The 26,458-nt window shown below is 35.8% G+C and overlaps 1 protein-coding gene across 12 annotated transcripts in view; it reads left to right on the top strand.

Moving 5' to 3' along the window:
• PTBP3 (polypyrimidine tract binding protein 3) overlaps positions 1-26,458 on the top strand; it is a 131,290-nt gene that overhangs the window by 43,524 nt on the left and 61,308 nt on the right. For 3 of the 12 annotated variants that reach the window (XM_034664284.1, XM_034664282.1, XM_034664285.1), the window contains 3 exons: positions 3,707-3,779; positions 20,372-20,541; positions 24,197-24,343. In XM_034664284.1, the coding sequence (XP_034520175.1) occupies positions 3,758-3,779; positions 20,372-20,541; positions 24,197-24,343 (339 nt within the window). In that variant the 5' untranslated portion in view covers positions 3,707-3,757. Of the gene's footprint in view, positions 1-3,706; positions 3,789-9,766; positions 9,923-20,371; positions 20,542-24,196; positions 24,344-26,458 lie in introns of those variants that run through there. The other 9 variants (XM_034664283.1, XM_034664281.1, XM_034664291.1 and 6 more) reach the window with 6 other exon arrangements.

Raw genomic sequence — 26,458 nt, 5'->3', positions numbered from 1 at the left:
TCTCTGTCAAATGAATAAATAAATAAAAAATCTTTAAAAAAAAAAAAAAATTAAGAAACAAAACAGGAACATAGGGGAAGGGAGGGAAAAATAAAACAAGATGAAATCAGAGAGGGAGACAAACCATAAGAGACTCTTAATCATAGGAAACAAACGGTTGCTGGAGGGGAGGGGTAGGGGAATGGGGGTAACTGGGTGATGGACATTAAGGATGGTGTGTGATGTAATGAACACTGGATATTATATAAGACTGATGAATCACTGAACTCTACCTCTGAAACTAATAATACACTGTATGTTAACTAATTGAATTTAAATGAAAAAAATTTCTTCATTGACTTAAAAAAAAAATCTGCCCATTCTGTCGTTGATAACATTTGGTTATTTCCAATTTGTTGAGTAGAAATAATGCTACTGAGAACATTCTCATATATTAAGGTGCACATAAGCATGCAATGTCTTTAGTGTATCCATAGGAATAGAATACATAAGAATTGTAGGATAGTCATATATTCATCTTCAGTATATTGAGTCAGTTTTCCCAAAATTGTGCCAACTTGCACTCCGACTAGTAACGTAGTAGCTTTGATGCTCCACGTTGTTATCAACTCTTGATATTATCAGTGTTTTTTTAATATCTAGTATTTTATTGTGGTTTTAACTCTCATTTCCCTGATGACTGGTGGGGTTAAGCATCTTTTCATATGTTTATTGGATATGATATTAGTCATTTAGATATAGGTTAGAAAAATGTTTATTTCTGGTTCACTTACAGTGTTGGTGGCTGTTGTGAAGCTGTATGTGTTCTTAATCTGGAAATCAGGCTGAAAGAGCAGCCCCTCTTGTAATATGCTCCTATTTCAGAGGGAAAGAGGAAAAAATTAGTAGAAACTACTAATATCTTTTGAAGCTTCTGCTTTGGATTTATCGAAGGATTTATTGATTTATTCTGTAGACTAAAAAAGCATATCACAGAACTGTGCTTAGTGTCGATGGGTGAGGGAATTATTCTCTCACAGGAGGCATTGCAAGTCCCATCACCATGAATGGGGGTAAAAAATCCTTTCACAGGAGAAGGAGAAAGCACAAATACTCTGGAACAGTAATAAAGTCTGCCACTTTGTTAGGTGCCTGTTGAACTCTTCTGTAGTTTTCTTTTATCTTGACTTTTTCTTAGTGATTGCTAGTGAGGTTTTTATCCCTCTTTTTTTCTTTTTCCTGGTAAGTTCTGGATTTAAAACTGGGTGGCTCAGTCAGTTAAGCATCTGACTCTTGGTTTTGGCTCAGGTCATGATCTCAGGGTCCTGAGATGGATCCCCACTCAGCGGGGAGTCTACCTGAGATTCTTTCCCCTCTCTCCCCCTCCCCCTTTGCTCTTTCCCTGCTCTTGCTTGCACTCTCTCTTTCAAATAAATAAATAAATAAAATCTTATATTTAAAAAAATCAATAGAATTTGTTGTTTATATGTAATGCAGGTACTTTTCTCCCACTCTGTAATTTGCCTTTTAAATCTCCTAATGTTTTTTGTTAAATAAAATTCTTTAAAAGAAAATTGAAATGTAATGTTAGTTTCAGGTGTGTGACATAATGATTTGGTAATGTATCTATTATAAATAAAATTATTAATTTCAATGTCCTCTCATTTATCAGTATTTTTCCTTCATAATTGTGCTTTTGTGTCTTGTTTAAGAAATCTTTCCTTACTCCAAAATTATGAAGATACTCTTCTGTTATCTTCTAGGGTCTTTATTGTTTTGCCTTTTACATTTCAGTCTGCAGTCCTCCTAGAATTATTGCTTAGTGGACATTTAACATACTTCTGTAAGTCTAGGAAAAAGGTAAAATGGTTTCTTAATGGTTTCAGATTAACTCAGTTTACATATAGAAGCATATTGATACTAAACTGATGTATATGTAGAAAATATATCTATTAGTAACACCTCTTTTTACCAAATCCTCAGAGATAAAAACATACTGGGCATGTTTAAATTTTTAGTGCATTTAAAACTGCAGAAATTCATCTTTCTCCGTAGCTGCAGGTAGCCAGTGAACCACAAAGTCTTTCCTATTTCAGATATTATCAGGAAGATAACAGATGTTTCTTAAATGAGGCCTTAATCCTGGTCCTTCTGAAAGTTGAGATTTTCATTTTTATTTCATGTTGTGTGCTTGCTTAATTCCTTCCTCTTGTCCCAACTTGTCTGTATAAATTTCTAGTGAAGAACCAAAGGGAATCTTATCTGGATGTTTACTACAGGAATTGTTTAAATAATTGTATTTCTATTATGCAAACACACTGGTGGTTTGCCTTTCTTTAGCAAAGGCTGAAGTTGTTTCCTACTTAACACCTAAGCATTAAACATCTTTTGGAGAATTATTACTATTCTAATATTTGTAGGATAATTTGGAAATTAAGTTTTATCATCCATTAGACCAAAATATTTGATCTTAAGAATTGACCAAGTTAAACAAACAGTAACATTTGGAAATTGTTTGGTTTTAACTTTGTACATGGCATTTATTGTCCATTGTAAATGTAAATTTTTTAATCTTTGTAATAGATCTTACAGTTAAAATGAGAAGGCTTGTCTGACTTGTCTTTTAGCATTGACAGCTCAGCTTGCAGTTAAAACTCCTTTTTTGTTTTTTTCTTTTTTTAAAGATTTTGTTTATTTATTTGACAGAGAGACAGCTAGAGAGGGAACATAAGCAGGGGGAGTATGAGAGGGAGAATCAGGCTTCCCACTGAGCAGGGTGCCCAATGCCGGCCTCTATCCCAGGGCTCTGGGATCAATGACCGAAGCCAAAGGCAGACGCTCAACGAGTGAGCTACCTAGGCGCCCACAACTGGTCAAAACTCTTACCTGTAGAAAAGAGTAAGTTATTTAAATAGTAGTTGTTTAAAAAGTAGTAAACATTAAAGATCATTTTGAACATTAGTGAATAAAAAAAATCACTGATTATAAAGGATTTGGTCAATATAGAAATAAGTTGCATCTTTGTGTTCAACTTTAAAAAAATACATGGATATTAAGAAGTTGGAATTCTTGGTGGATACTACACAAATTATTTCCATATGAGTACTTAGAAATAAATATATTAGGGGCACCTGGGTGGCTCAGTCGGTTAAGCATCTGCCTTTGGCTCGGGTCATGATCTCAGAGTCCTGGGATTGGGTCCCATGTCAGAGTCCCTGCTCATTGGGGAGCCTGTGTCTCCTTCTCCCCGCCCCCTGGCTCATGTTCTCTCTCTCTCTCTCTCTCTGACAAATAAATAAATAAAATCTTAAAAAAAGGAAACAAATGTACTATAAAAACTTAACATTTTAATATATTAAATACACTTACAATGTACTAAATATACTTTAAATTACAAAAACAGTTTCAGGGTGCAACCCCTAAATGTGGTTTTTGGTACTTCAAATGTAACATCTGAAAATAGGGTTTGTTCAAAGAGGGTTGCAGGATTATGTTCCCCATTATGTGATAGCATTTTTTTGGTAACAACCATGTGGATATGCAGTAATTTTTCTTCTGTGTAAAGTTTACTTCCAACCTTTGTTTACATTTTGTGATTCTTGAGGACTTCCCTTTAAATGCCTTGATATTCAGACAAAGTGATATTAACTTTTGATATTTTTAGTAGTAAATGTGGACCATTATCCAAGATTTGTTTTATTAACATAATATTGCCCTTGCTTTTCAGCGGGGATCTGATGAGCTTCTTCCTTCTGGTGTCATTAACGGACCTTTTACCATGAACAATTCTACTCCTACAGGTGAGTATGGTGAGTTTTCATTTTTTCAAAATCTATAATGTTTTCTTTCTGTGAGTTGCAAAAAAATTTTTTTACACTGTTCTTAGTTTGCTCATCTTATAAACATTTGTTGAAGTCCATTATTTATAACAAAACTAAAACTTATTGTAGTAAAGTTCACATGAGATTACCAGTTGTAGCTCTAAAGTTTTAAAAATTAATTTGTATCTAATTTGATAATTACTTTTTTGATTGATGTTCTTTGTGTTATATAGTTGTGATAAAACTGTCAATAAGTTGGTGACCCAGAACAATTGAGTAAAAGAGCTGGTTTTAAAAGCTTGTGTTTAATGACAGTTTAGAATAATAGAAGTATTAAAACTATAAGATCACGTGATTTTTATTTTTTTTTAAAGATTTTATTTTTATTTATTCGACAGAGATAGAGACAGCCAGTGAGAGAGGGAACACAAGCAGGGGGAGTGGGAGAGGAAGAAGCAAGCTCATAGCAGAGGAGCCTGATGTGGGGCTCGATCCCATAACGCCGGGATCACACCCTGGGCCGAAGGCAGACGCTTAACCACTATGCCACCCAGGCGCCCCAGATCACATGATTTTTAAAAATTGGAACATAATTTACATTCCATAAGTTACCACATGGTTTAAAAATAAGTGTTCTTGAAATTTGGGGACTGTAAAATGAACTGGCAGAGTGCAGTACTGGAGGAAGAGTGAGCAGTTAAGAGGCTATTGCTGTATGGGATATCCCACTTAGGGATGATATTTTGTACTATACCACTAGCAGTTGCGATAGAGAGAATGAGAGAATTCACAGGTGAAATTGGTAGTGGCTGGTGATTAATTGAATGTTTGAATAAGGGATTCCATCAATGATTTATTTCCAGGTTTTGGACTTAGATAATTGAGTAGATAAATGGTGGTGCCATTCATATAGAATATAGAGGAAGAAGTTGGACAACATAGCAGGTTCAGATTTTTACATATTGAATTTGAGGTTCCTTTGCAACATCCAAATGGAAGTGTTGTGTAGTCACTGGGTTCTTCTGGTCTCAACATCAGGAGAGAAATTTGGAAATTAGTATCATCCACAGTTGAAAAGACATGAAGAGTGGAGAGTTTCGGAAAAGGCCAGATTTTTATTTTTATTTTTTTTATTTTTAAAGATTTTATTTATTTATTTATTAGAGCATAAAAGAGCACACAAGCAGGGGAGAGGAAGAAGCAGGCTCCCCACTCAGTGGGGAGCCCAACACGGGCTTGATCCCAGGACCCGGGGATCATGACCTGAGCTGAAGGTAGACGCCCAACTGACTGAGCCACCCAGGTGACTCTGAAGGCCACATTTTTATCCAAATGTTTTTGGAGTTGTAGGGAGTAGGAAATGAGTGGACCTCACTTTCCAGACCCTGAGCTACGTGGTGTTTGGGAGAGTGAACAGCTTCTGTGTGAGGACTGTATGAGAGAAGCGGACTAGGTTCAGGTAGGGCAAAAGATGCAATGAAAATTCATGGAAGAGATTAAGAATATATGGGACTTGATTAACCATAGTACACTGCTGTATAGTACTAAATGGAAAGATTTTGTGGGCAGGACAGCAGCAGAGGATTTGTTCATGTAGAAGTGTGAACAGAGCAATATGAGCATGAAACTAAAGCCATTTTCTCAAACTTGAGCTGGCATCAGAATCACCTGGAGGGCCTGTTAAAGCACGGTTGCTGAGTCCATACCCAAGATTTCTATTAAAATAGATCTGAGGCAGGTCCTTAGAATTTGTATTTCCACACGTTCCCGGGTAATGGTGATGTTGCCATTTGAGGAGCCATACTTTGAGAACTACTATATGAGGAAATACTAAAATCTAAAGTTTCTAAATCTGATTATCCTCTTGGTCTGGTAGGCTTATAAAAAAATGTCTGTCCGGGGGCACCTGGGTGGCACAGCGGTTGAGCATCTGCCTTCGGCTCAGGGCGTGATCCCAGCGTTATGGGATCGAGCCCCACATCGGGCTCCTCCGCTGTGAGCCTGCTTCTTCCTCTCCCACTCCCCCTGCTTGTGTTCCCTCTCTCACTGGCTGTGTCTATCTCTGTCAAATAAATAAATAAAATCTTTACCAAAAAAAAAAAAAAATGTCTGTCCTTAGGGTGCCTGTGTGGCTCAGTTGGTTAAACGTCTGACTTTTGATATCAGCTCACGCCTTGATTTCAGGGTCGTGAGTTCAAGTCTCACATTGGGCTGCACACTGGGCATGGAGCCTACTTTTTTAAAAAAGTCCCTACTCCTAGAGTTACAGTACATGTAGGGTGGGGCCCATTATATTTGTTCTTATTTTAAAAACAGGTCACTTTGTTGGGTCATGTTTATGAACTACCAGGATGGATGACCAGAAAGATTTCATGTTGGTTGATGGATTACTTAGGAAAAGAAAGAAATATGAAATGGGAGTTTAGCTGGCAGCAGCAGTTTGTTCTGTTTTGCTTTTATGTTTTGAATTTCTTATATCCCATTCTACGNATTTATTTATTTATTTATTCAACAGAGATAGAGACAGCCAGCGAGAGAGGGAACACAAGCAGGGGGAGTGGGAGAGGAAGAAGCAGGCTCATTGCAGAAGAGCCTGATGTGGGGCTCGATCCCATCACGCCGGGATCACGCCCTGAGCCGAAGGCAGACGCTTAACCGCTGTGCCACCCAGGCGCCCCTGTTTTGAATTTCTTATATCCCATTCTACGTTCAGTGTTTCTCTTCCTGAAGCATATCCTCTTTAGTAGCTATTTCCGCAAAGCTCTATAAATGGTAACCTCTCAGACTTTGACTAAAAATGTCTATTTCATTATCACTATTCAATGTTAGTTAGCTATTTTGAATCTTAGGTTGACAGTTTTTTCTCTTAACACATTGAAGGTACTGTTCTATTATTCTTTTGGCTTCTGTTGTTAAGAAGTCTGTTGTCAGTCTTGGTTATTACTTTGTAGGTAAAATTACTTCTTTATAGTTATTTTTAAACATTTTTCTCTTTATTTTTGTTCAGTGGTTTAACTAGCTATTTGTAGGTATGGATCACAGGTTCTTAATCCATTAAAATAGCTTGGGAAGCTTTGAAGAAAATAGAGATATCTTGACCTACCCCATACCAATTCTAAAATCTCGGGGTAGAGGGGTGGGAAGTGGAGGTCTAGGCACTGTTTTTTGTTTACTTTTAAAGCTTCTTGGGCAATAATCTAAGGTTCAGCCAGTGTTGAGGACTATTGCTTGAGACTTACTTTCATTTATTCTACTTAGGAGTGACCCAACTCTTCCCAGAACTGCCTCCTCCTGGAACTCCAGTTCGAGGTGGTATGGGGCCATTTATTTCATTCAGTCCTGCATTTGTTCTAACCTCTTACATTCATTGTCATGTCTTTCTCCTTAAGGTCCTATATTTTGGATAGTGTCCTTAAAATGGTTTTCTGATTCATTCATTCTCTCTCTGTTCAGCTTTGTCTAATGTGCTATTTAATCATTCTATTAAATATTTGATTAGTCTAATGTTTTTCCTTGTGTGAATCATAATTTTTAACTGAATTGTTTTTTCTTCTGTGAGAATCTCTAGGTGTTTTGTGTTTGTTCTGCTAGACTTTCTAAGGTATCACCAGCCCCTAACATGTTCTAATGTATATGTTAGTTTATTGCCTTGGAGATTCTTATTCTAGAGAGGAAGAGAAAATTCAGAATCCAGACATTCACATTTCCCCATCAGAATCTGAATGGAGATAGGCTTCCTTTCTAAAGACTTTTGAAAGATGGGATTTTTTTTTTCTTTTCTTCTCTTCTCTTCTCTTTTCTTTTCTTTTCTTTTCTTTTCTTTTCTTTTCTTTCCTTTCCTTTTTCCTTTCCTTTCCTTTCCTTTCCTTTCCTTTCCTTTCCTTTCCTTTCCTTCCTTTCCTTCCTTTCCTTTCTTTCCTTTCTTTCCTTTCCTTTCTTTCCTTCCTTCCTTCCTTCCTTCCTTCCTTCCTTCTTCCTTCCTTCCTTCATGGGAACTTTCTAATTTTAGTTTGCTTTCACTGAGGAGCTTAGCTGTTGACATGGCATCAGGAAATTTCCCCCTTTTTTTGTTTGAGGTCACTTATACAGCAAAATGTTTTTGTGATAGTTGATCTAATATTTGCAAGTTTCTAAAAGCACTAAAATTTCAAGATTTTGGTGCTCCATTCCTTGACTATAATAAAGATTCCTAGTTGATTTTGAACAAATTTGGAGAGAAAGGTTTTAGGGCTCATTTACAAAAGAGTTTTTAATCCCTGTGTGAGGTAGATTTTCAAAGATAGGGACATTTTAAAAATCACATTGATAATGTGTAGGTGAAAGAACCAGTGTGCTGTTGTGCTGAAGGAACTTCTTAGTATTTAGTATAATCTTATCACAAAAATTTTGTGGCTCATTTAGCCTAAATGTGGATTTAAAAATAATTTCTAAAATTTGATGACTATATATCTCTGTATTAGTAGAATATTGCTTGTTTGGTGAAGGAGTTATGTATGTCCCAAACCAATTGCAAGTACATGTCGGCCCCATAACGCTATCAGAACAGTATTTTTATCATGACACTGTTGTACCAAAACTTAGGTTTGTATTATTACCTCAAAAAAGTTGATCTTTAATGTAGAACTTTTTTTTTTTTTCCCCCGAGAGGGAGGGAGTAGGGGCAGAGAGGGAGGGAGAAAAAGAATCTTAAGCAGGTTCCATGCCCAGCACAGAGCCTGACTAAGGGAGGAGAATTGAACCTAAGGGTTGGGAGATTGAACCTCATATCAGGCTCCACACTCAGAGTGGATTCTGCTTGGGATTCTTTCCCTCTTCCTCTGCCTCCCCCTCCGTGTCTCCCTCTGCTCTTCTTGGTGCATATGCATGCTTGCATGTATGCACCCTCTCTCTCCCTCTCCCAAAATACATAAATAAAACCTGAAAAAAAAAAAAGAGAAAGAGACCTAGAAAATGGCAGAGGTAATGAAATTAGCAGATTTGGACTTCGAAATGGTTATTAAAAGCATGTTTAATGATTTAAAGGAAACTATTAGCATAATAAGGAGAAAAATGGAACTTCTAAAGATAAGAATATGTCTAAAAAACACATGGCATGGCATTAATAGCATATATGTTCTGCGGAATAAATGATAGTCAATTTAAAGACAGCAGTAGAGGAGTAGTGCCTGGCTGATTTACTTGGTAGAGCACATGACTCTTGATCTCTGGGTTGTGAGTTTGAGCCCCACATTGGGTGGAGAGAGCACTTAAAAATAAAATCTAAAAAAAAAAAAGCGATAGAAACTTAAAGCACACAGACCAAAAAAGATTGAAAAAGAAATGAACAGAGTCTTTAGTAAACTATAGAAAAAAATCAGGTGGTCTAAACATAAGTGTAATTCAGGTCCCAGAAAGGAAGATGGGGACAGGGAAGCAGATATACCTGAAGAAATAATGACTGAAAATATTCTGAATATGGTAGAAACTGTAAAGCCACATAACTAAGACGTTCAGTGAACCACAAGCAGGATAAATACGGTGAAAACCACACCAAGGCTCATCAGAATCAAATTCTTGAAAACCAGGAATGCAAAACAAATCTTCAAAGTTGCCAGGGGAAAAAAAAGGTCCCATTTTATTCAGTAGAACAAAGGTAAGAATGATACAAAAATTTTTTGTCTGAATCGTAAGCAAGAGGACAATGGAGTAATGGCTTTAAAGTGCTGAAAATAAATACAGTCATCTATACTATTTAAGTTTTTAAAATGAAGTTAAAATTAAACTTGTTTTGAGGCACACAAGAGCTGAGAGCATTTGTCAGTAACAGATGTCTGTTACATGAAATGGTAAGGAAATTCTTCAGACTTGAGGAAAATGGTACCAGGTGAAAACTTGGGTCTGTACAAAATGGTAAATATCCACAAAGTGGATATATGACTTCTCCCTCCTTTTTTTTTTTTTTGGTTTGTTTGTTTTGTTAATTTAAGATAATTGAAGGAGAATTCTGGGAATAGTGGAGTAAGAAGCACCCAGGAATCTGACTCCCTACCTAGACAACAATTGCACTGACAGACTCTTTCTGTAATTTGGAACTCTGGAGTCTATTGAAAGCTTGCAAGTTGTTCCAGAGGAAGACTTAGAAGGTAAATTGTGTTTAATTTTGGTCCATTTTAGTTCTTAGCACAGTAGCAGCTACCCATCTTCTGCTCTTTTTTTAAAAATATTTTGTTTATTTATTTGAGAGAGAGAGAGAGATAAGAGAAAGCATGAGCCAGGGGAGGGGGGTGCAGGGCAGGGGGTGGGTGTGTGGAGGGAGCAGGGAGCCTGATGCGGGGCTCTATCCCAGGACCCTGAGATCATGACCTGAACCCAAGACAGACACTTAACTGACTGAGCCACCCAGGTGCCCCCATCCTCTGTTCTTAAATCACATGGAGGATAGCTGCGCACATGTTCAAGGAGCAGCTCACAAATAGCTTAAGGGAGCCAGCATGGGTAGAAAGGACCGTGTCCTCTTAACTCTCAGGGATGTGTGTTCTGATTGTTAATTGCCGCTTCTGAGCACACAGTTGCAGACAAAGAGGCAGGCAGCCATTCATTGTCTTTGCATCTCCTCCTATTGTAGCAAACTCCTTCCAGCTCCAGTGACTTCTAGTGAATTCAGAGAGCTGGCACGCTTTCCCTCTCCCTTCATTTATCCTCTTTCACCGTTTTGGGAGTTAGATATTAAAGACTAAGACATTAAAAAACAACCGCATCTATAGAGAAAATTAGGAAGTGATAGTACATGCCTGGGAAGAGGCTCAAAAAAAAAAAACCAAAAACCAGAGAAGACCTTAAATTTACATAAACCTAAGGCAGCAACAGTCAAAAAAAGAAAAGCAGTATCAAAAACTAGAGGACTGTGAGGAAGGGGAGAATCTGATTTCCAGAGTTACCACAGCCCCCAATTATTTTTTAATAAAGATTTTATTTTATTTTAAAGATTTATTTATTTTAGAGAGGGAGAGTGTGTGCTGAGTGGGTAGAGGGGTGGAGGGATAGAATCTTCAAGCAGACTCCCCACTGAGTGTGGAGCCCTGTGCAGGGCCCAATCCCATGACCCATGCCTGAGTCAAAACCAGGAGTCGAATGCTTAACCGACTGAGCCACCCAGACACCCCAATAAAGATTGCATTTTTAAGTAATCTCTACCCAACATGGCGCTTGAACTTACAAACCTGAGATCAAGAGTTGCATGCTCCACTGACTGAGCCAGCCAAGTGCTCTACCACAGCCCCAAAGTTGATGAAAAACATGATTATAAACATCTAAGAAGCTTAATGAACTCCCAAGTCATATGAACTCAAGGAGACTCACATGAGACACATTATAATCATACTTTCCATAGATAAAGAATCTTGAAAGCCAAAAGAGAGAATCAACTTATCACATATAAGGGATCCTCAATAAGAATATGAGCACGTTTCTCATCAGGAGCTTTGGGGGCCAGAAAGCAGTGGGCCAATATATTCAAAGTGCTAAAAGAATTAACTATCAACTGAGAGTCCTGTATTTGGCAAAACTGTACTTCAAAAGTGTCTTTGTTTGTGTTTTAGTTTAAATAAATTGAATTAAAAAAAATAAATTAGCTCATTTATGTGTAACACGCTTGACTCTAAAGTCCAGTCACAGATTAAGAAAAAAGAGGGGTGCCTGGCTGTCTTGTTCAGTGGAATGTGTGACTTCTGATCTTGGGGTTGTGAGTTTAAGCTCCATGTTAGAGGTAGAGATTACTTAAAAATAAAATCTTAAGGGACACCTGGGTGGCTCAATAGGTTAAGCATCTGCCTTTGGTTCAGATCATAATCCCAGAGTCCTGGAATTAAGCCCCATGTTGGGCTTCCTGCTGAGTGGGGAGTCTGCTTCTCCCTCTCCCTTTCCCCCTTCTCCCTCTACCCCTCCCCCTGCTCATGCACTATCTCGCTTTCTTACTCTCTCAAATAAATAAGTAAAGTCTTAAAAAAGATGTGGTGTGTGTCACACACACACACACACACACACACACACACACACACGATATAATATTATTCAGCCATGAAAAAGAACAAAGTCCTGCCATTTGCAGTGACATGGATGGAGCTAGGGAATATTATGCTAAGCAAAACAGAGAACGATGAATACCATATGATACTCTACCAGCAATGCACGAGGGTTCCTTTCTCTACACATCCTCACCAACACCTGTTTTTTCTTGTGTTACTGATTTTAGCCATTCTGACAGGTGTGAGGTGATATCTCATTGTAATTTTGATCTGCATTTCCCTGATGGTAAATGATGATGAGCATCTTTTCACCTGTCTGTTGGCCATCTGTTCCTTGGAAGAAATGTTTATTCATGTCTTCTACTCATTTTTTAATTAGATTATTCATTTTTTGGGTGTTGAGTTTTAAAAGTTCTTTATATATTTTGGATACTAACCCTTTATTGGATATGTCATTTGCAAATACCTTCTCCATAGATTGTCTTTTAGTTTTGTTGATTATTTACTTCACTGTTCAGAAGCTTGATTTTGCTGTAGTACCAGTAGTTTATTTTTTCTTTTGTTTCCCATGCCTCAGTAGACATATCTAGAAAGAAGTTGCTACAGCTGATATCAAAGTTAAGTTACTGTCTATGTTCTCTTCTAGGATTTTTATGGTTTCAGGCCTGGCTTTAGGTGTTTAATCCATTTTGACTTTATTTTTGTGTTTGGTGAAAGAAAGTGGTTCAGTTCCATCCTTTTGCATGTTGCTGTCCAGTTCTCACAACACCATTTGTTGAAGAGACTGTTTTTTTTCCCATTGGATAGTCTTTCCTGCTTTGTCGAAGATTAATTGACCACATGGTTATGGGTTTGTTTCTGGGTTTTCTCCTCTGTTCCATTGATCTATGTGTCTATTTTTGTGCTCGTACCATAGTGTTTTCAGTACTGCAGCTTTGTAATATAACTTGAAGTCTTGAATTGTGATGTCTCCAGCTTTACTTTCCTTTTTCAAGATTGCTTTGGCAGTTTGGGGTCTTTGGTGGTTCTATACCAAATTTTAGGATTGTTTATTCTAGTTCTGTGAAAACTGCTGTTGGTGTTTTGATAGGGATTGCATTAAATATGTAGATTGTTTTGGGTAGCATAGACATTTTAACAATCTTTTTGTTCTTTCAATCTGTGAGCATGGCATGTCTTTCCATTTCTTTGTATTCTCTTCCATTCTTTCATCAGTGTTTTGTAGTTTTATAGTTCAAAGTACAGGTTTTTCACAAGAGAACTGCATTTTTTAAAGTGTTATTCTAAAAGCTAGAGTATGACTTGTTTGTAGCTCTACATTTTTTCCGATGTATTTTAGGAGACCAATGCATTTAAAAGAATTTTTAGTTTGTGTTTTGGGGCACACGTGTATGGTTGTAATATTGTGACATCAGCAACAGAAGGGGGTGGGGATAGAGGTGTAAAGGAACAGAGTTTCTGTATATTACTGAAGAGAAGCTGGCATAAATTCGGATTAGAGTGTTAAAATCCCTATGGTAACTACAAAGAAAATAGCTGTAGAATATGCACAAAAAGAAGTGAGAGTACTTGAAGTCATAGAGACAGGGAGTAGAATGGTGGTTGCCAGGGGCTGGAAGAAGAGGGAAATAGGGAGTTACTGTTTAGTGAGTATAGAATTTCAGTTTTATGTGATGAAAAGAGCTATTGAAATGGATGGTGGTGATAGTTGCACATTATGAATGTGTTTAATACCACTGAATTCTACATTTGAAAATGGTTAGGATAGAGAATTTTGCTATGTGATTTTACTACAGTAAAAAGAAAGAAAGGGAAAAAATGTATAGCGTGCTCTCAATGGAAAGGGTCTACAAGATACATTAAGTGTTGGGGCACCTGGGTGGCTCAGTTAGGTGTCTGCCTTTGGCTCGGGTCATAATCCCAGGGTCTTGGGGTCAGGCCCCAGTTTGGGCTCCCTGCTCATTGGGGAGTCTGTTACTCCCTCTCCCCCAGCTTGTGCTCTCTCTTTCTTTCCCCCTCTCAAATGAATAGATAAAAATCTTTAAAAAAAATACATTAAGTGTATAAAGCATGATGTAAAAAGGAAAAGAAGATAATTGACTATTTAAAGCAGGATAATAGTAATATATTTGGGGGGTTATAGCATATATGAAAAGTAAAACATATGACAGTAACAGAAAGGTTTTGATGAGGGAAATAGACATATACTTGAAAAGTTCTTACATTGTATCTAGGTGTTATCATTTGAAGATAGACTATGGCAAGTTAAAGATGCATATTGATGATTTATCTCCAGAGCAGTCACTTAAAAGTAAACAGAGTATAAAGATTCCAGTTAAAAAACAGATTATCTGCCTTTTATGTTCATATGTTTCACTATGCATGACATATTATCTTTCCTTGATAAATTGATTGTTTTATTGTGAAGTGTCTCTTCATCCCTGGTAATATTCCTTTTCCTGAAGTCTGCTTTGTCTGATATTAGTACAGCCACTCAGCTTTACTATGATTACTCTCTATATATTTATCTTTTTCCTTTCCTTTTACTTTGAACCTGAGATTTTATATTTAAAATGAATTTCTTCCGGGGCACTTGGCTGGCTCAGTCAGTAGAGCATGTGATTCTTGGTCTTGGGGTTGTGAGTTCAAGCCCCACATTGGGTGTAGAGATTACTTAAAAATACGTTTTTTAAAAAAAATTGATTTCTTCTTCACATCATATAATTGAGTCGTCTTTTATCAAACTGATAAACTCTGCCTTTTATTGGAATCTTTTGCCATTTCCACTTAATAAAATTTTTTGACATGGTTGGTTTTAAGTCTACCATCTTACTATTTGTTTTCTATTTGCCCATTTATTCTTTGTTCTTTTCTTCCTTTGTTTCCTACCTTTCCTTAGACCATTTTTTTTGTATTTCATTTTATTCATTATTTATCATTTTGTGTTCCATTGTATCTATTTGTATTTCTTGGTAAGTGTATATATACCTTGAAAAAAATATTTACATATATATATAATTTTAATACATATTAATGTATAATCCATAAAATATATATGATTTTCATTTATAATATAGAAATTTATATATTACCTGAGTTTTATTTATAATATACAGTTTTATATACTATAATTTTTACTTATAATTAGTATATATAAATTTATATATTACCTGAGTTTTATTTATAATATACAATTTTATATACTATAGTTTTTATTTTAATTAGTATATAATATGTAATATATTATAAAATACAGAATTTATAGAGATTATATATATATACACTTAGTTACGAGCTTCAAAATATATAAAATGAAAGCCAATAGAACTAAGTAGAGAAATAGACAAATTCACAATTATAGCTGGAGATTTCAGAACTCTGTCTCAATAATTGGTAGCATAGTAGATAGAAAATCAGGACACAGAACAGGGGTTGACAGACTGACATGTGGGCCAAATCTGTCTTATTTGCCCATTTTTATGTTTCCTGTGACCCAAGACTGATTTTTACATATTTGAATTGTGAAAAAAACAAAATGAAGAACAATATTCTGAGAAACATGAAGCTTATATGAAATAGAAATTTCAGTGTTTATGTATAAAACTTTATTTGAACCCAGGCACACTCCTTTATTTACATACCTATGGGTGCTTTCAGGCTACCACTGTAGAGTTAAATAAATACAACAGAGATTATATGGCTCACAAAACCTAAAATACTTATGTAGCCCTTTAAGAAAAAGTCTGTAGATCCCCTAATATAGACGTGTTGAACACTAACAACCAGCTTGTTTTAATTGACAATGGAACAGTTTCTGTAACGCTATCAGAATACAAATTTTTTTTAAGTTTACATGAAATAGTCACTAAGATAGGCTGAATGTGGCTCCTAAAACAAGTCTCAATAAAGGTGAATGCATTAAAATTATGTAGCGTTAGTTCTCTTACTTCATTAAAATTATATTAGAAATCAAAAAAGTATAATCCTCAATATATGGGGGAAATTTTCCCAATTACTTATAAAAAAAAGTAACAACCTGTGGATCAAATATATCACAAAGGAAATTAGAAAATATTTTGAATTGAACTAATATGAAAACAAGCAGTAGAGAAAAATTAATGAAACCAATAGTTGTTTTTTATAGGTCAATAAAATTGATAAACCTCTAAGTAGACCAAAAAATGAGAGAAATTACCAACATCAAGAATGCTCATATACATTAAAAGGATAGTGTTATGGACTGAATGTTTGTATACCTCCCACATTCATGTGTGTAAGGCCCAACCCTCAATGTGATGGTATGTGGAGATGGGGTCTTGGAGTTGGAGCCCTCATGATGGGATTAGTATCCTTGTAAAGAGATACCAGAGAGCTTGCTCTTGCCTCTACCCCTGCCATGTGAGGACACTGAAAAGGTGCCTTGTCTATAAGCCAGGAAGAGTCCTCATTAGAAAGTGATATTCTGGCACCTTAATTTTGGACTTCTAATCTTCAGAACTATGAGAAAGTAAATTTCTATTGTTAAACCACCCTGTCTGTTGTATTTTGTTACAGTACCCTAAGCAGGCTCAGACAGAGATTAAGAAAATATTACGAACAATTTTAAGCCAATAAAATGAATGAACAGGTGTTCATTCAGTTTAGAAGTGGACAAATTCCTTGAAAAATACAAAGTACCACAACCGATGCAAAATGACTAGAAAACCCAAATAACTCTATACCTGCTTTAAAAATCAAATTGAGGGCACCTGGGTGGCTTAGTTGGTTACGCGTCTGCCTTCGGCTCAGGTCTTGATACCAGGGTCCTGGAATCAAGTCCCACGTCCTTCTCCCTGCTTAGCAAGGAGTTTGCTTCTCTCTCTGCCTGCTCTGCCTGCCGCTCCCCCTGCTTGTGTTCTGACAAATAAATAAATAAATAAAAGATTTTTTAAAAGAAAAGAAATAAAATGCATACATACTGGAAAGTAAGGAATAAAAAGCTGTATATGTAGAAAATTCTTAAGAATTACTAAGGTTGCAGGATACAGGGTCAGCAATATGTGCAAGACCATTACACTGAAAACCACAGAACACTGTTAAGGGAAATTAAAGAAGGCCTAAATAAAATGCAAAGAGAAATCATGATGTGTATGTTTTGGATGACTCAAAACTGTTAGGATGTGAATTCTCCTCCAGGTAAGTACCTGATTTTCAAGAATGGCTTTAGGGGCACCTGGAGTCGTTCAGCGTCTGCCTTCAGCTCAGGGCGTGATCCTGGCATTCTGGGATCAAGCCCCACATCAGGCTCCCTGCTCCTCTGGGAGCCTCCTTCTTCCTCTCCCACTCCCCCTGCTTGTGTTCCCTCTCTCACTGCTGTCTGTCTCTCTCTCTCTGTCAAATAAATAAATAAAATCTTTAAGAAAAAAAAAAAGAATGGCTTTAAAGGGGGTCCTGGCTGGCTCAGTTGGAAGAGCATACAACTTTCGATCTCAAGGTCGTGAGTTCAAGCTCCACTTTGGGTATAGAGATTACTAAAAAAAATAATAATAATAATTTTTTTTAAAAAATTGCTCTAAAGCTATAGTAGTCAAGACAGTATGGTAGTGTCATGTAGTACATGTTTAGCTTGAGAGGGGGGTTTTGGAGGGAGGACTGACTACAAAGGAGCACCAGGAAACTTTTGGAGATGTGTGGAAATGTTCTATATCTTGGTTTTTGTGGTCATATGGGTGTATACATTTGCCAAAAGTTGTCAAATTGCATTTAAAATGTAGGTAGATTTTATTATATTTAAGTGAGAGCAAGAGCATGAGCAGGGAGGGGAGGGGCAGAGGGAGAGGGAGAAGCAGACTCCCTGCTGAGGACCCCAGGATCCTGACCTGAGTGGAAGGCAGATGATTTAACTAAGTCACCCAGGTACCCCTACATCTAGTATTTAAATATGTTATCTAATTTAATTTTAAAAATAGCCCTGTTATTATACTCATTTTGCTGGAAAAGAATTTGAGGCTCAGTTATGTCAGGGAACTTGGTTAGAACAGGTTGTCTGATTTAATAGCCCATGCTCTTAACATAGCTCAGGCACTTTTATAATTCAGAACAATTAACCTAAAATAGTGGGTTTCTGTAATTGCGTATTTCTTTTTTTAAAAAAGATCTTATTTATTTATTTATTTGAGAGAGAGAGAGAGAGAGCACAAGCCAGGGGGAGAGAGGGAGAAGCAGACTTCCCGCCAATCAAGGAGCCTGATGTGGTGCTTACTCCCAGGACCCTGGGATCATGACCTGAGGTGAAGGCAGACGCTAAACCAGCTGAGCCACCCAGGCACGCCTAATTGTATATTTCTTGATAAAAATTTGTTACCGTAGGTCTCTATTTGATAGTCTAACGTGAGCTCAAATAGCGTGTATAGGCATTCATTTTTACTCACACAGGTAATGATTAAAACCTCTGTTAAAGAAACAACTTTCTAAATGTTCTGTCATTTGTTTTGGAATTTTGGCAATCTGATAAAATCCTCTTGCTTTTAGGATGTTTTTCCAGTCATTTAACACCTTGTGCTGGTTAAGAAAGCACAAAATAGTATTGTTGTCTGGCCATCTAGGCCTACCAGGAGGGTGCAAAAGGGCGTACCCCATGCCCAGCTTTCACTCCTGTCTAAAACATGATGTGTAGTGTTCTAATTTAGTGACAGTGTTATCATTGTAACCCACATAAATCTGCACATACTTTGAAAATTTATGTCAGTATCAAGTTGCTTGCTTTTTTCTAGGAATGGTGAGACATTTTGAGATTTTTGTGCTAAAAAATAAACCTTAGTTTGAATGACACTTTTTACACTTGCTAGCTATGTACAAATATCATTTATTCTCTGAACCTCTGTCTCTTCATATGTTAAAATAAGTAAGATTTATCTCATATATATTTTTGTCAACTCAAATGAGGCAGTGTAAGTGAAAACAGTGTGAAAACTAGAAACTAAGGGACATTTTAGGTGGTTGGAAGCCCATCAGGGTGTTTTAAGCAGGATAATGATGTGATACACTATTTTAGCTTGATTGGTAAGATGTTGGATCTGAGTTGGGGGCATTGGGGAGTGAGGCTAGAGAAAGGCAGAGTAGAAGGGGGAGGATCATAGGTGAACTTAGTGACATCGAGAGTGGACATGAAAAATGTAATCAGTCATTTTGGAGGGAAAAAATCAATATTTCTGGGTGATTGAGAAGAAGGAAAAGAATCTCTTCTCTCCCAGATTAATTTGCAATAAATATTTGACTGCCTGTTAGTTGCAGTCTTGCTAGGCATTTGCTATATACAGGCACAGCCAGCAAGGAGTTAAAGATATTTTGGTAGTCTTTGGGGTATGGATAGCGTGCTGCCTGCATTCTTGAACAGAAATTTTGAGAGTGAGTGCTGGTTTGGATTATTAAGTCAGCTTACCCACTTGTAAACAAGTTGAGTTCTGTGCCACAGATATAGGGACATACATATAATTTTTATGTGGTCTTCATGTTACTTGTTTCCAAAGTTCCATTAATGTTTGGAAAAATGATAATTTTAGGCATTTGGAAAGATTGTATTTTCCTTGTAATACTGTTAAGTATGGTACTATTCATCATTTTTAAAAAACCCATTGTAATGAAACTTAGGGCTTTCAGATAATTTGCATTCATTTAGTTATACATGGTGCTATTTTAGGGGGAAAACATTTCTGAATCTTATGTACATAAGTTTCAATATTCATTACAGGCTTGTCAGTTCTAGTTATTGTCAGTGTTAAAACAAAAGGATTTAAGTAAAATTTAGCTGTAAACTGGGCTAATAGATTTCTTTATTGTGCAGCAGTGGTTCTCAAACTTCAGATTGCATCAAAGTTGTCTGGAGGGCTTGTTAAAACATAGGTTACTGGGTCCCACCCTGAGATTCTGATTTAGTAGGTCTGGGGTAGGGCCAAAAATTTGCATTTCTAACAGGATGATGCTTATGTTAAGACCTACTGTTACATAATAAGGAATAAGATTATTTTAGGGAACCACAATTTAGCTTCTAAAAAACTCTTCATAAAAAGATTATTAAATATGTGATGCCTAAGAAATAAACAATTTTCATAATGGTACAGCTCAGATCCAGATCCCCTCAGGATGTGATAAATATAAAATTTCTTTTATAATCTTTACTCAGAGTTATTGTTCTTATTTATTTAGCACTAGAACAAATTAGAAAAATATCTTTAAAAATACATTAGAGACATTATAAACATTGTTCTCTACTCACAACAAACAGTTGTCTATTTAGAGGTATGAAATACCTCTACATATATAGTTTATTTATCCAGTACTTTTCCTTCAAGTTAAAAATCAGACTTGAATTTTTAACAGATACAGTACTTGCAGTGAAAAACCAAAAACACCCATTCCTTGAAGGTGGATGGTTTGTTTTCCACTGTCCTTCTCTTCCCTGATCAGCCCCACAGTTTCCTGAATTTAAAAAACTGAAACTATTGGATAATGAAACATGACAACAGGGTTAATGTAGTATGTCAACCTAAATTAGTTTCAGTAATTTCAAAAAATCTTATATTTTTTTAGCTAATGGGAATGACAACAAGAAATTTAAAGGAGATAGACCTCCCTGTTCGCCTTCCCGTGTTCTCCATCTTCGCAAAATTCCAAGTGATGTCACCGAAGCAGAGGTCATATCATTAGGTCTACCATTTGGCAAAGTTACTAATCTTTTGATGTTGAAAGGAAAAAGCCAGGTATGTAATATTTAAAGATTGAACCACAGTGATTATCTCTGGGTATTAGTGTTAAAGATGACTTTTATTTTCTTGAACTTCTCTTTGTTTTGTAAATTTCATTTGCTTTACATAGTTTTTTAAATAGAATTTTTTTGTGTGTGACAGGAAGCAACAAACAAAAATATTAACATAGGACATAGAATTATCTCTTATTCAGTGACTTGTCCTTTTCTTCCTTAACAAAAAACATTTTATGTCTTAATTACAGAATAGTTTATGAAAATACCCTTGATTATCAGAAGACCAAGACAGAGAGAGAGGATATAAATTATACCTTATTTGGCAATTAAAGAATATATACGTTTTCTAAAATCTTTATAGAGATGTACAGTATATTTTAGTTGTAGAATTAATATATAGCTTCTTTAATAATTCAAAAGAGACTGTTAGAAGTTTTTCATTTCAGAAGTTAATAGGTTTTTCTTAAGATGAATAAGGAAACTTGCTTTTATGGTGATCATGACAAAAATATAATACTTTTTATGTTAATTTGAACAATTGCCTGCTTTCTTGTTCCAGCTTAGACCCCACTAGGATGAATTCTTTAGGTCTTTCCCAGTTTTTCGTTGTCCTGAAAATCTTTTATACTGGGCATTGCTGTAAGAAGAGGACAGCAAATGTATGCCCTAGACTACATGTATAATACATTGTGATAAGTCTCTATTTCTTAGAATTTTCATAAGTAAGTTTAAGAAACATAAATAGATCTATAAATAGATTGATATGCGTTGGATATGAAAGAGATTGGAAGATGTCAGATTCTGGCCCTTTAGTAAACTAAATAAACATTCCCATTTAATTCAGATGAAGTTATTTAAATCTGGAGAGGTTAAATAACTTGTCTTAGTATTCAACTTTTGTCGTGTTTGCACATTTACCTTATATCTTTTGGAGATAGTACATGCACTTGGATCTTTATTTAACTCAGTTGCCACTATTGAGAATAAGTATGGTTTGCGTAGTTTTAAAAGAGCGAGTGTGGCCAAGTCTAATGGGTGTGAGATGTATCATGTATGTGTATCGTGTACATTATTGTGTTTCGTGTAGTGTATCCTGTATATTCTGTCAAATGATTATGAGGGGCAGCAGGCAACATCACACTTTGTCTTTGTCTCTACTATTGGTTCTGGGTTTATTATTTATCTGTAGTGCTAACTGACTGTTACGTTAGTTGTCTTTGGACCATAAATCCTGTTTAGAAAATATTTTATTAGTAATATACTTTAGCTAGAGAGTGTCATGGGAGCCATTAGCACTACTTGGAGGTGTAATCTTTGCTATGGTACTTAGAGGTAGAGTGTTGAGGGCAGTGTGGAGGATATTTACACCAGTCTTTCTGGGTAGTGACTTTTGGTTTTTTCTCCATCCCTTATTATGAAAATGGATTTCTCTGGATACTTTGGGAAAACCTAAATAATTCCTTTACTGGGTTCCACATGGAAAAAGTTATTTTACATACGAATTTTTAAGTTGTATATACTTTTAGGAAGGATTTTCTGTAACAAGAATGATATATTCCAAAGACATTTAGCTTTTCTTTTGTGTGACTGTTAGACATTGAGTTTAGTTCTTTGCATTTATGGAGTTTTCAGAAAGATACTCTTCCCCCCATATAGTGAATATTATTAGCAAACGGTTTACAAATTCTTTTTTAAAAAGATGATTGAAAACAAGATAGTTAGGAAGTATCGCTATAGCTAGTTTGGTAACCTTGATCATTTTTAACCTCTTAGAAAAACTAGTAAAAGTATATTACTGTAACAGTTGGATAGTGGTTTTAAATTGCAGTGTGAACATTTGTTCCTTGAAGATAGTGGAATTTTATCTATCGTGGATTAATTAATTAATGATATTTGATCCATTGTCATGTGGCTAACAATACTACTTCATAGAATATTGTTAGTTCGTTAAAGCATTTAATTGGTTCCGTTGTGACATTTGATTGATACAGTTAAGCATCACATTTAACATTTGTCAAGTTAATATTCCTTTACTGGAATATTTGCCAAATAGAAACGCTTAGCAAGTAATGTAACTATAAACAAATAAATAGTTTGTTCTATAGATATTTGCCATTTTCTGTGTTCAGAAAATTTTGTTGTTGATAAATACATATTTTTATAAACAAACTAATAATGTTTTATACATAATTTGATGTGGTCACTGTACACTTGCTAATTACATGCTCTGTTGTGAAAAAGAATTGAATTGTCTAACTAGAAATTTGCATTGATTCAGATCAGGGATTCTTCCTACATTTTAAATTTGAGATGTTCTTACAGGTAGTTCTGAGGGAGTCAGAATGGTTACTATTTCATCTTCCTAACTAACCATTAAGATAGGGTGGCAAAACCTGTCACAGAAGTTTCAGGAGTTTTGACAGCCAGAAGAAGCCATGTATAGAGTAAGACATAAATCCAAAGGATCTTCTTCCGTCTCAGCTCTTCCTATATTATTTTTCAAATATCTGATATTAGTACAATGATTACAGATGTTAAAAGATGAAATTCAGTTGAGTAAATTTGAAAGATTTTATTGGCTTTATTCAGCAATTCATGAATTGGGCAGCATCCCATCTGGCAGATAGGAAGGAGCTGTGAAGAGCAGTGCAAAATGAGACTTTCATAGGCAGAATAGAGTGAGACAGGGAAGTTACTAACAGAGTGAATTGTGTCAGGCAGGGTCACCTTCCTTTAGGGATGGTGGGGGTCTGTCAGGCAGATAACCTCACTAGTGCTGACCAAGTAATTCCAGATGGACTGGTTTGAGATTCCACTCTTGGGAGAGGTTGAAACTATAATTATTAGGTATTAAGTCTTGGTTTGGTGACTTTGGCTTAGTACAGGTGACATCATTTGGGGCCTGATGTTTCTATTTTTTTTTTAAGATTTTATTTATTTATTTGTCAGAGATAGAGAAAACGCGTATGCACAAGCAGGGGAGCAGCAGGCAGAGGGAGAAGCAGACTCCCCACTGAGCAAGGAGCCGGATGTGGGACTAGATCCCAGGACACTAGGATCATGACCTGAGCTGAAGGCAGACGCTTAATTGACTGAGCCACCCAGGTGTCCCTCTCTCTCTATTTTTTAACACAGATCTCAGAAAAAGTCACTTGAATGACTCAAATCAATATTGACTTAATGTAGGAAGTTCTGCCATTTTTCTAATTTGAACAGTTGAGCCTTTGCACCTGAGTACTCTTTTTAATTGCATCATAAACTTAATTGTATCTATAAACAGCTGTTTAGTAAAAGGTAAAGGAGAGCAAATCATTATGCCCCCCCATCTTTGAGAAGCTTTTGTTTAGGAAATAACTATTAAATCCCAACCCCTGAGAGCATTCATTTACAGTGCTGATACTCACCTTTATTTTTGCCTTTTTAATTATTTTTAGATTTTAGGGAAACAGAAAAAAAGAGGAAAACAAAAAACCACATGACATCTGTTTATTCAGCTGGCAATTTCCCAGTCCCAAATCCTTTATTGAACCCAACTTTTCAAATGTGTTTTCAGTTAACATCAGTGATACACTTTGAAGCCCAAGTCTTTTCACAGTTCTTAGCTGTCTTTCAAAAACATGAGTTTTCACTTTGCTTTCTTGTGTTTATTGCAGGCTTTCTTAGAAATGGCTTCTGAGGAAGCTGCTGTTACTATGGTGAATTATTACACTCCTGTTACTCCTCACCTTCGAAGCCAGCCTGTTTTTATTCAGTATTCCAATCACAGAGAACTTAAGACTGACAATCTACCTAATCAAGCCGTAAGTATTAAAGGCATTTTAAAAATTAGTTACAAGAACACGTGGTATAATAACGTAAAACTAATTTTCTGTTTTTCAGAGGGAAAAAAATCTTGTGATTTCCTTCATGTTAGGATGCTTTATTAGTAAAGATTGTGCGTGTGAATTCTTCCCTGAAGGCTTAAGTAGTACTACTTAGAAATAGGTTTGAAGTTATGGTATTAGGAATCGTGTTAGTTTTCCCTTGAAACTTTTCATGAGTAAAAGAAAACACTTACATTCTTATCTATCTCTTAAAATTTCATATCTAAAAGGAACTTCTTACAGAGTGTACAGAATGTGTAACAGAGGCATTAAGAATTTGAGTGAAGCTTCTATTGTGATGTTAAGTAACTGAGCTTAACATTTAAAATGTTAGTAAGAATTTATTTAGAAATGTTCATTAAGTGAATTTTGAATCTTTTAGATGAATGTGGAATGTAGATTATCAACATCTATAACCTCAGTTTTCAGTTTTTATTTTTATATAGTTCATGTTGACTTTTTCTGTGTCTCTCCAGGTTGATATGTAGTAGCTAAAATAGTAATTTGAAGTCACTTAAGGGTAGAAAAATTGATCCACAAAGAAGAAAAGGTTTTTTACTATGTTAAGAGCAAGTTTGGCCCCTATACTCTTGCTGTAGGCAAAAGAACTCCTCCAGCTCTTTGATTGTTAGTTGAAAGTCATTATGGTGCAAGCTCCTGAATTTAAATGATAGTTTTCCACATTTTTAAAACAATAACTTTTCTTGTGCATAGTCCTTAACTTGTTCTAAGAGATATTAGTGGTATATAATAACCTATATAAACTTATTAAGTGAGATGTTAGATATTAAATTTTTTATGTATTAGACTTTTTTAAATTAAAAACCGACTTATGAATTCTAAATAGCATTTATTCTCATAGTAAAACATTCAGACAATCTAGAAAAGTAAAAAATAACAACAACAACATCGAAAAACAATCCAGTCATCCAGAGAGAGCTAGCTAATTAGCTAACATTTTGCTAACGGTTTGGTGTGTACCCCTTCTCTATTTAGGCGTATAATTGTCTATGTATATAATTTTACATCAGTGGAATCCTAATGTTTTAAAAGGTGTTATTTTTTCTGTATAATGTGTCATGGATGTTGTTTCATGGCAACAAAGGTAGAATTACTTGATGATTTTTAAATGAATACATTATACTCCCTTCTGTAAGATAGCCATAATCTATCAATGTCTTGTTAATAGACACTGAAATTGTTTCCAATTTTATGCTTTTACAAAAAACACTGAAGCAACATTCTTCATATCTTAGCACAGTTGCAACATTTTCTTATTAGTTTACACTTGTGGCCTCAGAATTGCTGGGACTAAGCATATGCGTATTTTATATTTTGATATATGTTACATGATTGCTTTTTTTAAAGAATATGTTTTACTTAAGATAATGCGTGAGCAAGCAGTTTTCTTACCATCTTTGTTAATATGCTAGCTGAGAAATTACATCCTGTTGTTTACTTAATATTTATTTGGTAACTTATATTTATGGTGATTTCTGTTAATGAAGTTTTTTTCCCCATTTTTAAAACTGGTAAAATATATATAACATAAGACTTACCATTTTAACGATTTATAAGTGCAGTTCAGTAGCATTAGGCACATCACACTGTGTAACCAATCACCACCATCTTCTCCAGAATTCTTTCATCTTCCCAAACTGAAGCTCTGTACCCTAAACACTAATTCCTCATTCCCCCACTCTCCTAGCCTCTGGCAACCATTCTACTTTCTGTGTCTGAGTTTTGTCTGCTGATACAGGTTTGGTTTTTTAAAAAATATTTTATTTATTTATTTGACAGAGAGTAGGAGGGAGAGAACATGAGCCAGGGGGAGAGGCAGAAGCAGACTCCTCGATGAGCAGGGAGCCCCATGTGGGGCTCGACCCCAGGATCATGACCTGAGCCAAAGGCAGATGCTTAACCAGCTGAGCCACCCAGGAGCCCCTGCTAATATAGTTTTCAAAATATTTTTATGCAATAGTCAGATCTCTTTAAGATTGTATTATGGTTTCTGATTTTGACACCATGCTCGTAAAGACCTAGCATAGCAAT

The sequence above is a fragment of the Ailuropoda melanoleuca genome, chromosome 7, assembly GCF_002007445.2.
Source record: "Ailuropoda melanoleuca isolate Jingjing chromosome 7, ASM200744v2, whole genome shotgun sequence".
Lineage (NCBI taxonomy): Eukaryota > Metazoa > Chordata > Mammalia > Carnivora > Ursidae > Ailuropoda > Ailuropoda melanoleuca.
The sequence above is the reverse complement of the archived record's forward strand: the minus strand, read 5'-3'. Positions and strand labels throughout refer to the sequence as shown.